This window comes from Sciurus carolinensis, chromosome 6, assembly GCF_902686445.1.
Source record: "Sciurus carolinensis chromosome 6, mSciCar1.2, whole genome shotgun sequence".
Classification (NCBI taxonomy): domain Eukaryota; kingdom Metazoa; phylum Chordata; class Mammalia; order Rodentia; family Sciuridae; genus Sciurus; species Sciurus carolinensis.
In genome coordinates, this window is record NC_062218.1 from 111,526,337 (window position 1) to 111,542,132 (window position 15,796).

The 15,796-nt window shown below is 32.7% G+C and overlaps 1 protein-coding gene across 3 annotated transcripts in view; it reads right to left on the reverse strand.

Annotated features, from left to right (window-relative positions):
* Positions 1-15,796, reverse strand: part of Slc12a2 (solute carrier family 12 member 2) — a 99,780-nt gene that overhangs the window by 42,109 nt on the left and 41,875 nt on the right. For all 3 annotated transcript variants that reach the window (XM_047556818.1, XM_047556817.1, XM_047556819.1), the window contains exons 5-10: positions 11,138-11,277; positions 8,571-8,681; positions 6,404-6,512; positions 2,864-2,991; positions 2,687-2,771; positions 687-838 (exon numbers count right to left, since the gene is read on the reverse strand). In XM_047556818.1, the coding sequence (XP_047412774.1) occupies positions 687-838; positions 2,687-2,771; positions 2,864-2,991; positions 6,404-6,512; positions 8,571-8,681; positions 11,138-11,277 (725 nt within the window). The remainder of the gene's footprint in view (positions 1-686; positions 839-2,686; positions 2,772-2,863; positions 2,992-6,403; positions 6,513-8,570; positions 8,682-11,137; positions 11,278-15,796) is intronic.

Below are 15,796 nucleotides of genomic sequence, written 5' to 3' on the forward strand. Positions count from 1 at the left end.
GCAAAGGCTAGCATTTGTGCCTTTCATACAGAAAATTAATGTCAGAACTGGCCTGAATCATTAGTTGGACATGAATACTTTCTTTCATTCCTATAACTTTGCCTAGTCTTATGACTAGAAAACACAAACTCTATTACATAATTGGGTCCAATATTTATAATTACTGAAAGAGTGGTCAATTGATTGAAATCTTACAGTAAAATTTACATATTCTACATAATAAAGAATTCTACATATATTCAGATTCTCAATTATTCTGTTTATTATGCTTACATAATACTGGAAAGAACTAGTGGACTGGTATGGTACTGGTGGTAGGACAAACACAAAACTCAATGCAACAGAATACAGAGAATCCAGAAACAAGACTGCTCTAGTATGATTACATGTGAGATGCTTCAGATGCTTGTTTTCTAAAATAGTGTACTTATAAACTACATATACACACACTATAAATTATACTTAGTTAGAAAAGTGTTACCCTCAGGGTCTTTTTATTCATGAAGAGTCTTGAATTTTTTCACCTTTTCATATTTTTCTGTATGCCCAGTTAATAATTTAGGGTGTATAAGGTAACAACATCCCTGCCTTCTAATTTATAGCTATACTATGAGTAGTCATATTTGACAGCAGTCTAATTCCTAGGTAAGTGCAGATTGTCTACATAATATAAATTCAATGCTTACCTGAAAGTTGTTCATTAGTCCATAGGGACAAGGATTGATTTTACAAGAAGAAAAGTCAAAGTTTAATTTGCAGGCTGCAGAAGTACAGTTTGTCAGTTCAGTTACAATGGTGTCATTAATATTTCCGGTGGCATCCCGAACAACACAAGAACCTGAAGCACAAGTGACAATGAGAATAATATAGCTAAAATCTATACTGATTTTAGAATTACCTATACTCAAAAAGAAATAAGAATATTGACAACATATATGGCATATGCTGCATTTACAGTTAAGACACTTTACTTTGAACAAATTTGGAAGGTATCACGGTCATCAGTGTGCAAGTAATGAAACTGAACCTTTTATAAATAGTATTTATACATAAATACTTAAAAATCTTATAACTCGAGTTGTGGAAAATAGTACATTAGCAAAATTATCTCACAGCCTATTTGGTTAAGATGTCCTTAAGTAAATATAAAGACATTGTGCTCAACCAAATAGAAAAATGTTTTCCTATATTCCAAATACTTTACTTTTGAAGCATGGTCAAAGGTGAGACCAGTAATATTAGTTTTCTGTGAGAGAAAACAATTTGAATATTACTGAATTAAAATTTTATTTAAACCTTTGTCTCAAATATGATTACCCTGAACTGGGTACAGTGGCACACACCTATAATCTCAGTGGCATAGGAAATTGAGGCAGGAGGATCACAAGTTCAAAGACAGCCTCAGCAATTTAGCAAGGCCCTAAGCAACTTAGGGAGGACCTATCTCAATATAAAAAAGAATATTTTTATAAAAAACATAAAAATATAAATTTTTTTTATTTTTATAAAAATATTAAAAGTGATGTGGCTCAGTGGTTAAGTACTCCTGGGTTCAATCCCCGGTACTACATAATTCTTTATCCTTCAGTTTCTTGCTCTACCATTTGACCAACATTGCAAACCAGGTTTCCTAGTGGTCCCTCTGAAACTTCTGGGGGATGGGGAGCCCTGTGATTCCTGTTAGCCCTATGGCAGCCTATGCTTTCATGTGCTTCATGTTCCAATGTTCTGTACCTGTAATTGTCAGAGTGAAAAAGGTTCCATTGCTTTAAATCAGTTATATAATCATCGAGACAGAAACCGTCTTTACTGGTCCAACTACTGAACATCAGGGAGAAGGGGCTACCTTTGTTCCAAGGGCTAGTATACACAGTATGAAATAAATACAAGCGCTCGTAGCAGTTTTAGGGGGTCAGATAAAAAAAGAAAATGTTCATCTGTGGTAAAAAATTATTTAAAAAGTTGAAACAAGCAGTTATATCATTCTTTAAAACTAAATTTATTAAGCTAGCTTACATATAATGGAAATAAGCAAGCTTGGAACTTTAAGGAAAACAAATCTTGCTGTGTGTGTGTGAGTGTGTGCGCACGTGCACACACGCATTTCTATACAGAGAGACATATGTCTTATCTATCAATCTATACAAATATATGAATTCATTTTTTTCAAAAGGAAATTCAGAGATTTATTTATGGATTGTTAATGATAAATGAAATCCAAAATTCTTAAATGCCAATTCAGCCCACCATGATAATGATTAAGCATTTCTAACTTTTGTTTAGTGAAATTTCAAAGTTATATTAAATAACAAAGTTTGTAAATATAGATGTTGTTATGTCACAATATATCAGTAACATAAGGCAAAATTAAAATATTCTTACTGAAATACAATGAAAACTTCATATTATAAAGTCAATGAGTTTGGAGTTTCTATTGTTTTTATTCCCCCTGATGCTGGGAATTGAACTCAAGACCTCATCCACACTAAGCATGCACTATACCACTGAGCCATATCCTAAACTTGAATATAAAATGTCACCACTAGTTTTCCTAGAACTGTTTTAGAATTATAACAGGCAATTCTTTTTATTGAAATACTTCTGAATTAGAAGTCAGAAAATATTATGAAAATATTTATACAATGTATTATGAAACTTAAAACATAAAAAATAGAAGGTTATTTACCTACAGATACTGCAATTCCTATGTAAACCACTGTAGTAATTAAAATGGCTAAGAGTGTTCCTTTGGGAATGGCTGACTGAGGATCCTAGAAGACAATAATAATTTTTTAAAATTTATCTTTTAAAATACATATACCAATTTTTTAAAATATATGATACTGTATTTTAAAATACTTACTGCAAGGTCACCTGAGATGTTTGCTCCAGCTAAAATACCAGTTGCAGCAGGAAAAAAGATGGCAAATACAGAAAAGAAAGTCTCTTCATCTCGAAAATCTGGTCCAAAGTTTTCATTAAATATTTCAGCTACAGAGAACAAAATATTTTTGGAAAATGATAGCAGATTAGACAGTAATATTTTATGGTCAAAAGTAAAACTGATACATATGATCCCCAACTTTTCTTTAAGAAACTGGCAGTTTATGTATATTTCCCAATTCAAGTATTAGTATTCCTCTGTTCTTGTATGAGGGAATTATGTACAGTCAAAATGATGATGTGACTTGGGTCATGTCCTACTTTTGTATACCTTACCAATAATTTTTTAAGAGTCTCTGACTTGTTATCACTAGTCAAAATCAAAGTGTGGAGAACTCCTCCCTCTCAGAGGTCAAAGAAACATGAAAGAAAGTAAGGAAACAAAATAAATTTCATACTAATCTGGAATCAGTACCCCTGCCCCTTACTTTCAACTTATGTTAGCATCTGTGTGGGTTTGGGTCCATATCTTTACCTATTTTGTAGTGGTGACCTGTGCCAGATAATTTAGCTATGGTACCTTAAGTAAAGGTTCTTTTTTTTTTTTTTAATTTATTTTTATTGTAAACAAATGGGATACATGTTGTTTGTACATGGAGTAACAGCATACCATTTGCGTAATCATACATTTACATAGGGTAATGATGTTTGATTCATTCCGTTATTTTTTCCTTCCCCCCATTCCTCTTTTCCCTCTATATAGTCCCTCCTTCCTCCATTCTTGCCCCCCTCCAACCCCCCCATTATGTGTCATCATCCACTTATCAGTGAGATCACTCATCCTTTGGTTTTTTGAGATTGGCTTATCTCACTTAGCATGATATTCTCCAATTTCATCCATTTGCCTGCAAATGCCATGATTTTATTATTCTTTATAGCTGAGTAATATTCCATTGTGTGTGTGTGTGTGTGTATATATATATATATATATATATATATATATATATACACATATACATACATACCACAGTTTCTTTATTCATTCAGCAATTAAAGGACATCTAGGTTGGTTCCACAGTCTGGCTATTGTGAATTGAGCAGTTATGAACATTGATGTGGCTGTAGCTCTGTAGTATGCTGATTTTAAGTCCTTTGGGTATAGGCTGAGGAGTGGGATAGCTGGGTCAAATGGTGGGTCCATTCCAAGTTTTCTAAGGAGTCTCCACACTGCTTTCCAGAGTGGCTGCACTAATTTGCAGCCCCACCAGCAATGTATAAGTGTACCTTTTCCCCCACATCCTCTCCAACACCTATTGTTGCTTGTATTCTTGATAATCGCCATTCTAATTGGGGTGAGATGGAATCTTAGTGTAGTTTTGATTTGCATTTCTCTTATTACTAAAGATGTTGAACATTTTTTCATATATCTGTTGATTGCTTGTAGATCTCCTTCTGTGAAGTGTCTGTTCATATCCTTAGCCCATTTGTTGACTGAGTTATTTGTATTCTTGGTATAGAGTTTTTTGGGTTCTTTACATATTCTGGAAATTAGTGCTCTATCTAAGTATGAGTGGCAAAGATATTCTCCCACTCTGTAGGCTCTCTCTTTGCATTGCTGATAGTTTCCTTTGCCGAGAGAAAACTATTTAGTTTGAATCTATCCCAGTTATTGATTCTTGCTTTTATTTCTTGTGCTATGGGAGTCCTGTTAAGGAAGTCTGATCCTAAGCCAACAAGTTGAAGATATGTTACTACCTATTTTACATATAATAAAATAAATGTGGAAAAAAGATAAGAATAAAAGTGTTCATCATTGAATCCAGGTGAAAGGTATAAAGAATTCATTTTATTATTTTTGCAAGTTTTCTACAGGTTTGTCTTTTTTTTTTTTTTTAAATAACAAGGAATAAGTGGGAAGCGAAGATGTGAGAAATTTGTATATGAATGGTAATTAGAAAAGAGAGGATGTAAGAAGAGGGACTAAAAGATAACTATGTGATATAAAAAAAATGATGTGAAAAAACCTCTCATTACTAGAAAAAAAATCTAATATATTTAAAAGAGCACAAAATTTAGAAAAATTATCTAATTGATGTTACTAATTTTCATTTCTGGCATGCCTCTTCCACTAACTTAGGAAAAAATTTAAAGCCCAGTTTGAATTAGTCATACACACTAGCAATCAGAACAGAAACCACAACAGTCACAAATATTGGGTGTCCCTGGTTGAGGTAAAAGCCTAGAAACAATGTGTATCAGAAAACTGCTCAGCCAACTAAGTTAGTGTTAGGTACAAGTCACACCAGTACTATGTTCTAGTCAGTAACAAAATTAGGGAGCTTACCTTAGATTATAAACCAACAAGATCTCTAAGCTCCAATTTAGTTAGCTAATTTTATCTATCTATCTATCTATCTATCTATCTATCTATCTATCTATCTATCTATCTAATTTGGGTTCCAGTAAGGCTTTATGAAGGAAGAAGTGCATTTATTCATATTCTGTATGTTTTCACAGATCTGCATAAGTAGTTCTGGGGAAAAAAACTCAGGGAAACTGAACAAGGTCTTTGCTTCTAAGGTTTAAAAATGAGGGTTTTAGCCAACTAGAGATAAGCCTCTTGGATACTACAGCAACTAATCTTTCCTACTACCTTAGAAACAGGTCCAGAGTTAATTAGGTCAACAGAGGATGGAGAGGACACTGATATCATGTTAGGAAAGAATAAAGTACTAGACAAGTTTATGTCACCAGCAGTTAAAAATAAAAAGTTTATAAAATATAAAAATTAAGGAAAATTCTCACATAATTAATATAAATTGCAGGGAAACTTAAATGACACTTATACCAAGAAACCAAGATATTTTAGTTGCTTTCACAATCTTAGGCACTTTTAAATTGCTGTGTTTGTAAATAGGTGCCAAATAATGAGATTTTGGTCAACAATGGAACACAAATAGACAATGGTTCCATAAGATTATGTTGCCTACCAACACAGTATGTACCTTAATTATATTTTGATATCTGCACAACAATGAATTCAATTCACAACAAATTGAATGCATGCAATTGATTTACATGTCAATGAATGATGTTTCTCACAAAGTGTTCCCATATTAAGGGACACATAAGTTTACATCTAACATAATGAAAAGTTGGGCAGGGGGATGTGGCTCAGTGGTAGAGCATTGGGTTTGATCCCTAGGGCTACAGAAAAAGAAAAAGTCATGTTAGTTACAAATTGCCTTGAAAGTAGATATCAAAAGCACCTTTTCTCAGTACATCTACATTCTATCACCTTTTGTTGCTAATGCTGAAAAATAAAAGATGTAAATGGAAGTGATTTTATTCTAATTGTACAGACTATATGAAGGGGACAAAAAATGAATTAAGAATGAGTGTGAATCAACAGACCAAACTCAAGTTACATTACAAAATACTTAAAATGACTTAAATTTATTTAACAGTAGAATGCTATAATACACATCCTTTAAAAAAGTAGTCAATCTTTTTAACTTACATTTATAACCAAAGAATCCTTTGGGCTTCTTGCTCTCCAATGAGATAAATGTTCCTATGACAAAGTCAGCAATGGCAAGAAGTAGAATCACCAAAAGAACAATCTGAGCCTGTAATTTTAAACATTAAAAATCAAATGAAGTATCTCGTGTCTATATTTTCAGGTGTTCCACTAGAATATATCTTTCATTAGGGAAAGGATTTTTTGTTCTATTTTGTCTGCTTCCCCAGTGCCTCAGAGTGCCAACCACAAAGTATGTGCTCAATAAGCTTTCGTTAAATGAGTAAATGCCTCTTTAAAAAACTGTTTCAGAATATTCAATATACTGGGTGTTAGTGGACAGCAAAAGTAGGATTATGCCATACATATCAAACTCTAAAGCACTAAAAATTTTACACACTGTAGGCTTTACCCCCTATGTAATTCTTTCTTGTTTCCTTCAGCTTTGGATGACATTCTTTAAACGGAGAACAAATTTAACATACAAGTTTTATACCAGGTCCAAACATATGTTAAACATGTGACTTCTATAGGAAAAGAAGAAAAAGTAAACAATGTAGAGAATATGGAGGAGGAGAACTCAAGAGGCAATAAAACTTGAAGGAAAGAATTTTTCTCCAATTTTGACTGTCAATAAAACTGAACAAATACTCATAGAAAAGTATATTATCAGCTGGGCACAGTGGTGCACACCTATAATCCCAGGGGCTCAGGAGGCTGAGGCAGGAGAACCACAAATTCACAGCTAGTCTCAGCAACTTAGCAATATCCTAAGCAACTTAGTGAGACGCTATCTCAAAATAAAATATAAATAGGGCTAGGGGTGTGGTTCATTGGTAAAGTGTGTCTGGGTTCAATCCCTGGTACAAAAACAAAATAAAACTACATTACCAGTGGGAACAAGAACTACTTATATGCTAATCAAGTCCTATGTAGAAAGAAATACTATTCCTTTCAATAAAGTCAACGTGTTAAAAGTACAAATAAATGAGGGGTTGGGAGTGTAGCCCAGTATGAGAGCACCTGCTTAGCCTGAACAAATCCCTGGATTTGACTCCCAGCACTAAAATATATAATTATATAGATAAGATTTAATTTTATTGTAGTATGACTTAAATGCTTAGAAAAAATATTCTTCCACTTCTCTAATTTTCAGTTCAGTAACTATTATCACTTACAGAATAAATATACAACTTTTACAGAATCTATAAAAGTAAACATGAAAAACTTGGAACTTCTGAGTTCCTGAACATCTTTGTGGATATCCACGACTCAGGAAACTAGAATAGTACTATAACCTATCTGATCCTCAAAGATCCAGTAACATTTCTGTATGCTTTGCTATTAAGTTTAATGTGTGACTTCAGTAACACTGGCACTAGTTGATTTCTGAAGATTCCAATAGCAAGGAGTAAGAATAGCTTCTCTAATCTAATGTGGACACTTTTTAGTCATTGCCCCAGGTTTATTGTTAAACTGAACTTTTAAATAAATTATAAAGTCATTTATTAAACTGTGGTTACCTGATATTGACCTGAATATTTCCATGTAAATAAGACTGAAACATAAGTGAGGAAGTAAGAAGTTCAAAACTTAGGACAAAATGAAATAAAACAAAACATAAAATGGGCTGGGAATGCAGTTTAGTGGTATAGTGTATCATGCTTATTATGTATGAAGCCCTAGGTTCAATTTCCAATACCACAAACAACAACAAATTCTTTCAAAGTGTTGTGTTTAACTGAATCCTAAACTGGTTATCCTCAAATATGCCCCCACCTTAACTAGGGAATTTCCTTATACATAAACTTTTGTGAAAATGGCCAGATAGATACCACTAGAATCTGAAAATATTTCTACACTTTAGAGAATTCTCAAGACAACCTCTAAACCAGGTGTGGTGGTGGGGCACACCAGTAATTCTGGCTGCTCAAGAGGCTGAGACAGAAAGAACATGAGTTCAAGGCCAGCCTCAGCAACTTAGCAAGGCCCCAAGCAATTTAACAAGAGCCCGTCTCGAAATCAAATAAAAAAAAGAGTTGGGGATGTAGTTTGGTAGTTAGGCATCTCCGGGTTCAATCCTTGGTCCAAAACAAAAAGCAACAAAAAAGACAACCTCTAAAAGTCTGCATATTAAACATATATAGATACCCCTAACATGACTTACTTTTGCTTCCCACTCCATTCCAGCTACTGAGATTCCTAAAAGAATCACCACTGTAATGGCTCCAATAATTCGGATATCATTGATTTCATCTATCATAAGTATAGAATGTTCCTAGAAAAGAAAATTATAAAGAGCAACATTGCATTACATGTAGATGGTGAATAAATGCTTATTAAACGAACCTATGAGAGACATAAGGAAAGGAATGAATTACTGCTAAGATGTCATTTAAGCATCTGATAATCTAATATCAAATGTATGATTAAATTATTAATACTTGAATATGTGATATAGATTCAATGATCAAAAAAACCAAATATTGACCAAGTGATCTGCTAATTAGATTTTTTAAATGACATAGCAGAGATATAGTTCATATTCAATCTCACTAGGGAACTCATACTTTTGATGGTCTTTTATGCTGTGTGAGGAAAAGAGATGAACACTCCTTCATGTAGTTTTGAAAACCACATATTATTCCCATTATACAAGCAAAAATTATTTGAATTTAATATTCATACATTTTTTAAAAAGTTTCCCTGTAGATTAAAATAAAAAACTATGATACCTTAATCAACCTAATAGCTAAGTATGAATTACCACTTCTCAAATAGGTTATAAAAAAGACTTAAATACCCAAAATATCTATTTATTTTGATAACTTAGAATGACTACATTATGATTGAAAAAAATTATAAAAGATTATAATTTTCTTATGAAGTTGCTTTTTAAAAAAAAAAGCCTTCTTATTAAAGCTTCTTTAAAACTCCTTCATAAAAATCAACAAGGGAAAAATCTGTTTGGATTTTAGATAGATGAGCTTAATATAAAAATTAGGGACAAAAATATCCCAGGCTCCAAAGAGATTTTTGCCAACCAAAGGCATAATAAGTGTTAATATTGAACCAATAAAACAGAAAAAAAAAATTCAACTTTTTTTAAAGGACCCCATTTGATTTCATAAAATGATACCTATTTTTTTACTTTGTGAAAAAATTTTAGCTATAGATTTTAAATTTTAGTTTGATATAACTTAACTTAATCTGATATTTCCTATAGCATCTGGATAATCACACCTGAGAATTACTTATAGAAGGAAAAAAAATGATAGGAGTGCAAATATATATCTATTGGGTCTGTTTTTACATTTTAGATTCATGGTCCATGAGTACAACAGAATAACAATATTTTATATATTAAATCAATTTATATATGTTTCAATTTTGCTTGGATCTAACTTTTCACAAAACAAAATCATTTCTAAACTCTAATTAAATACTCTGATATTTAATTTATTTTCACAAGATAAACCTTAAACTGAGTGGAAAATAAGAACATAAACTAAATTAAACATTAAAAGATTATGAACTTCAATGACTATATTGCTTCTTTACTTTATAGCCTTCCTTTTCTCCATCTTATTGGCCTATGTAGGCAGAAGTCAATGCAATGTAGTATCAGTCTTTTTCAGATTTTATGCTTTCTAATTTGCCATAAACAACTGTAGAAGAACACCTACAACCTAACATAAATAACTACATGTGTCATTGGAGGTTATACTCAGTTAATAACATGAAGGAATCCTACTTCATTCTTATTTCTTTAATGGCACATATTTCCATAACTTTTCTAACAAATTCTCTTCTGAACTCCAGAGCACTACTATTGACTGCCTTCTAACCAGTGCAATCTGGATATTTAGATACCAGCTCTATTTGGTTCCTCAAATTAGCACATCCAAAATTAGGTTGTCCTGTATTCTGTGTCTCACAATGAGTGGATGGCATTGCCTTCCAACTAAATCCATTAGTCAGACATCTGTGTATAAACCTGAAATCCTCATTTATCTTTCTTGAATTTCCCACATAGCATTAATCATGAAGTCTTCATTCAACTACATTAAAATATCTCAAGATCACCTCCATCTCTCCAACTCCACTGGTCATTATTACAATAAAAGTCACCATCTCCACTCCCAGGACAGCTACAATAAACTTTGAAATGGTCTCCGTTCCAACCTGTGATCCTTCAAATCCATTCTCCATACTGTGGTCAGATATTTCTCTAGGCCCCAAATCTAATCTTAAGGCCCACTTTAAGACAAACAAGACTCTTCTTGATTTGATCCTTTGATTTAAATGTCTTGCCACTTTGTGCTTCAACCACAGTGAAATGTTTAGTTTAACAAACCATACTCAACACTTTCCAGGTCTTTATTTCCTTTTCTTCCCTGTTCCCTCATAGCAGACCTTACCTTTCCTATTTGCCTTCAAATGCTAACTCTCTCCCTCTAAGAACCTTTCTCAATACTTCTACTATGCCTATTCCCAGAGGATCACGTAAATGCACCCCCTTGCCCCCAATTTGGGTTGCCAATGCCTCCTACAGTATTCCACAGCTGGCATTCTAGCATAATTTTTTTCTTTGTCTATCTCTCATACTAAATTTCTTGAAGGGTGAGTTTCTAGGTTATTACATCACAAACTTACTAATTCCTAACGTGATGAGGGGCACACAGCACTCAATAAAGACTTCGCAAATGGATGACCAAAAGAAAGGTGAATTACCTTGAGCAACTCTACCACAGTTTCTGCAAATCCAACCACATACATAGCAACTGCAACAGCATTGGCAAAAGCAAATATCAGGCCAATTGCACCACCAAACTCTGGCCCTAGACTTCTTGATATTAAATAATATGCTCCCCCTAAGGAAAAGAAAAGAAAGAAAAAGAAAGGATTTAAAATGTCAACCAAACCTTTTAAATACATGAAGAATTCACAAAACAGATGCCTCTAGTAAGCACAGCAGTTGAATTAACAAATGGGTGAATATATTTTCAGGAACACTCAAAGAATTCTTCACAATCCACTTCACTCATTAAAAATACCCCAAATTAGAAGAATTCTCCCACACCAAATATAAAATCATCCTATTTTAAGTCTCTACTCTCTCTTTTCAAGCTTAGATTAAAATGGGCAATAGCCTTCTCCCCATATTCACAGATATCAAAATCATTTCCCAATGATTTTCCAAGTAATATATTAACTTAAAAAAAACAGTTGACATGATTTCAATCGCTTAACTATTATGACCATTTGCACGTGGTGTGAATATCAAGGCAAAACAAAAGAAGCCGCATAACAAACTGCAAAGAAAAGCATATAATGGCATCCCAAAGAAGTAATTTGTACTCTAGTAAATTCTGCCTAAAAGACAGAATAAACAAGACACTACATGGACTATCACAAAGCAAGTATCTTTCTAATCTAAAATAAGCAGTACTATGATTTGGAGTCAATCTAATGTAGTCCTGAAATCTCTAAAGAACTCTTCTTAAATTCTGGTTTAAATCTGGTCTCTAGGTCATAACCAAATTATTAGTGTTAATTATTCTGAAGCTTCATAATATAATTTTTGTATACTAAAGAAAGGCTTAATTTTAAGACCATTTAATGAAATGCTATTAAAAAGAGGAATATTTGTTTCTATTATTCACCCAGTATAAAGATGATAAATGGAAACGACAAAATTCTACCATTTGATAAGATACTAAAAATATAAATTTCATTTTGGAAATACCTGTAACAAGTTTTACAGTTCATTTCTATTTATTCTCTCAAAATATTCTACACTTTAAATCTATCCAACCAAAATTTCCTTAGGTACCCTTTTTACCAATTACTTATAGAAATCCTAAAGGAAAAAAAAATAAGCAATCTTACAATTTAATGTCTCATAATTCGGAATGAAAATGACTTAAAAATCTTCCCAGAAATATTTCTGAACACTAAAATGTCCAATAAATTTATATAATAATAATTTTTAAGTCAAATTAAGATCTTATAAATCATAAAGAGTTAAATCACATGAAAATTAACCACAAGGAAAATCCCTGGAATATATTATGTCATAGCCTATAAACATGTATGCTTTCAAAATTAATAGTTTTTCCCTTATTTTCAATACCAAAAATGAATTGACAAGTGTTATTCTGATTTTATAAACAAAAAAATTAAGTCACAAAGAAAGGCTAATTGCAATCACTTAACCATTTATGTGTTTCCATAGTTGAAAAAATAAACTTTAGAATGAGAACTATCACCAACAAGAATTCATTTGTTATGTGCTCTAGAATCTTGATTATATAAAATGTCAATTTTGACATTCCAAAATGATTTCAAAATCTTCCACAAACCTAAAACTTAAAACCCAGTTTGTTACGTGAGAGAGAGAGAAAGAAAAAGATAAAAGCATCTATTTATCCTCTTCTATTTTTACTCCTGACAAGCAAAAGTTGTACCCTCTAGTCCTCTCCATTTCCATTCTTGCTTCCTAAAGGTAATGTAATTTATGAATTGCTTCCTTCCTTCTTCTACTAGAATTACCCATTCTAGTAAAGTACTATCTTTGTCTTCATTTTATCTATGAGAAATAAGGCTTAGAAAAGTTAAGTAACTTGGTCAAGGACATAACTTTGGGTGCTTACCCAATACAATATTTATAATGAAATCTTGAAACTCAGTCTGTTATGGAAAATGCTAAAGAGTATAATAAAGAACTATGTTCAATTAATAGGTATCAAAACAAAAATTAACTACTTTCTTTCAAAAAAATAACCTATTACTCAAACAACCACAGAAGTCAATATTGGGGAAAAATCCTCATGAGGTCTCATAATCTAGCCATAAACAACCTCAATTCCCAAGTATAGAAAATGTATTCATTTGCCAGGCACCGCAGTGCACACCTGCACTCCCAATGACTTGGGAGACTGAGGCAGGAGAATCTTGAGTTCAAAGCTAGCCTCAGCAATTTAGCAAGGCCCTAAGCAACTTAACAAGACCCTATCTAAATAAAATTTAAAAAGGGACTGGTGATGTAGTTCAATGGTTAAGTATGGGGAAAAAAAAAAAAGAAAGTAAAAAATAATAAGATGTCAGAAATGATATGTAGTGATAATACCACACTGAGTTCTCTTATTATTCTGTATGGATTTACAGATCTGTAGCTCTTAATAAATCCCAAATCAGAGCTGGGTTTGTGGCTCAGCAGTAGTGTGCTCACCTAGTATGCGTGAGGCCCTGGGTTTGATCCTCTGCACCACATAAAAATAAAGGTATTGTGCCCACCTATAACTAAATATATATATATATATATATATATATATATATATATATATATATAAATCCCACATCAACCATAAATTCTAACTAGGTTAATCAAAGGCCTAAGAATTAGTGTTAACAAATAAATTTCATAAAACTGAAATGACATAGAAAGCATTGTTGACCACAGCAGAATTTCATTGTAGAAGATCCTTAAATATCTGTATTATGTAACACATGTCTAAATAACCTGGTGGTTAAATGGGAGATCATTAAGTAAAAAAATCTAAAAACTAATTATAAAGCTCCTAGAAGAACACATAGTTAACTTTATGACCTTAGGAGAGGCAAAGATTTCACCAAATGAAATAAAAGACATGGATAAATCTACCATAAAAGAAAATAGGAAAAACTGGACTTCATCAAAGTGGTAAACTTCTGTTCTTTAAAGACGATCAAGAAACTGTCAAGGCAGACCACTAACTGGGAAAAATTACATATAATACAACACATGACATGGTGCTGTGGGCGTACTGTGTTAGATCTCTTGCCTAACACACACAAAAGTCCTGGTTTTGATCCCTAGCACTGCAAAAGAAAAACTGAGGAGGAGTATGGGGGTAGGAAGGATAGCAAAATGAATCAGACATCATTACCCCACATATAACTATATGACTGGTGGTATTCTACATCAGGTATAACCAGAAGAATGAGAAATTATACCCCATTATATATAATGTATCAAAGTACACTCTACTGTCATGTATGTCTCATTAAAACAAATTTTTAAAAAGGCAATTAAATCTATGTTTTTGAAAAAACAAACAAACAAAAATTTTCAATTCAAGACCAGCATCTAACATCTACAATGTGAAACAGGTATGGTTATGACCCACATTTCTCACTGCTACAGCACTCTCGCCATACACTTCTACAGTGGTTAGTGTGCGTCATTTCATGGAATCCCAGTACTAGAAGAGATCTCAGAGCTTATCAGATCAAACTCCTCATTTACATACAGTAAGCTGAGATTCCCAGAGAGCTGCAACTTCAAGCAATAGGTGAGTAGAAAAGCTGTTAAAAGACTTGTTAAACATTATAAGAGATTATTGGTTTGGTCTACGCTTCTATACTGGGGCCTAACAGACCAGATATCAAAATTATTAAATTAAATATCAAAATTGAGTTGCTCATGGTAAAGTTCCATGTCATCAAAACAAAGCTTAAACTATTCATCCTACCTTCTAAGAAACCAGGGTAAATGAGATACAAATTTCCCAAACAGGTCAGTTTCAAATTTTTTTTTGCCCAGACAAGTGTAATGGTGCATGTCTAATTCCAGAGGATATGGGAGGCTGAGTCAGAAGGATTGCAAGTTCAAAACCAGCCTCAGTAACTTAGCAAGGCCTTAAGCAACTTAGTGAGACTCTGTCTCAAAATAAAAAATAAAAAAAGGTCTGGGGATGTGGCTCAGTGGTAAAGCACCCCTGGGTTCAATACCCAGTACAAAAAAAAAAAAAATTATATATACATTTTTATGTATCTGTATATTTCTGCATTAATCCTTACACAAGGAAAGGTAACATGTACTAACTTCATGTGAGTTAGTTATTTTTCTGTTGCTGTCTGTCTGCCCTCTCCTAAGAGGAAATTACTCTGAAATGACCAACCTGCTTTTTGATCTTTGTTTCTGCTTTTTTTCAGCCTATGTCTATAAAACCACCTTCCTCTTCATGGCTCATTAGAACACGTTTTCTATTTTGTGTAATGAAGTGTTGCCTGATTCTGGAAATGAAAATAAAGCCAATTAAGATCTTCAAATCATTGAATTTTGTCATTTGAAAGAATTAAGTGATCTGTTACTTAGTTCCATAACTAAAATCCAAACTAAAATGACTACCTTGCCTAGCTCTTACTATTGTTGAAAAGTTAAATTATTTAAAACTTGTTAGAAAAAAAAAAGTCTTTATTACAATTACATTCAATACTCAGAGAAAATACTAAAAATCTTTTCTTTGCCATGATGCTATGGTATTTAAAAAAAAAAAAAAAAAAAAACTTGGTCCTTGTCCCAGTTTCCTGGAACAGAACTTCTAAAACCCTTGGCACTTCCTGAGT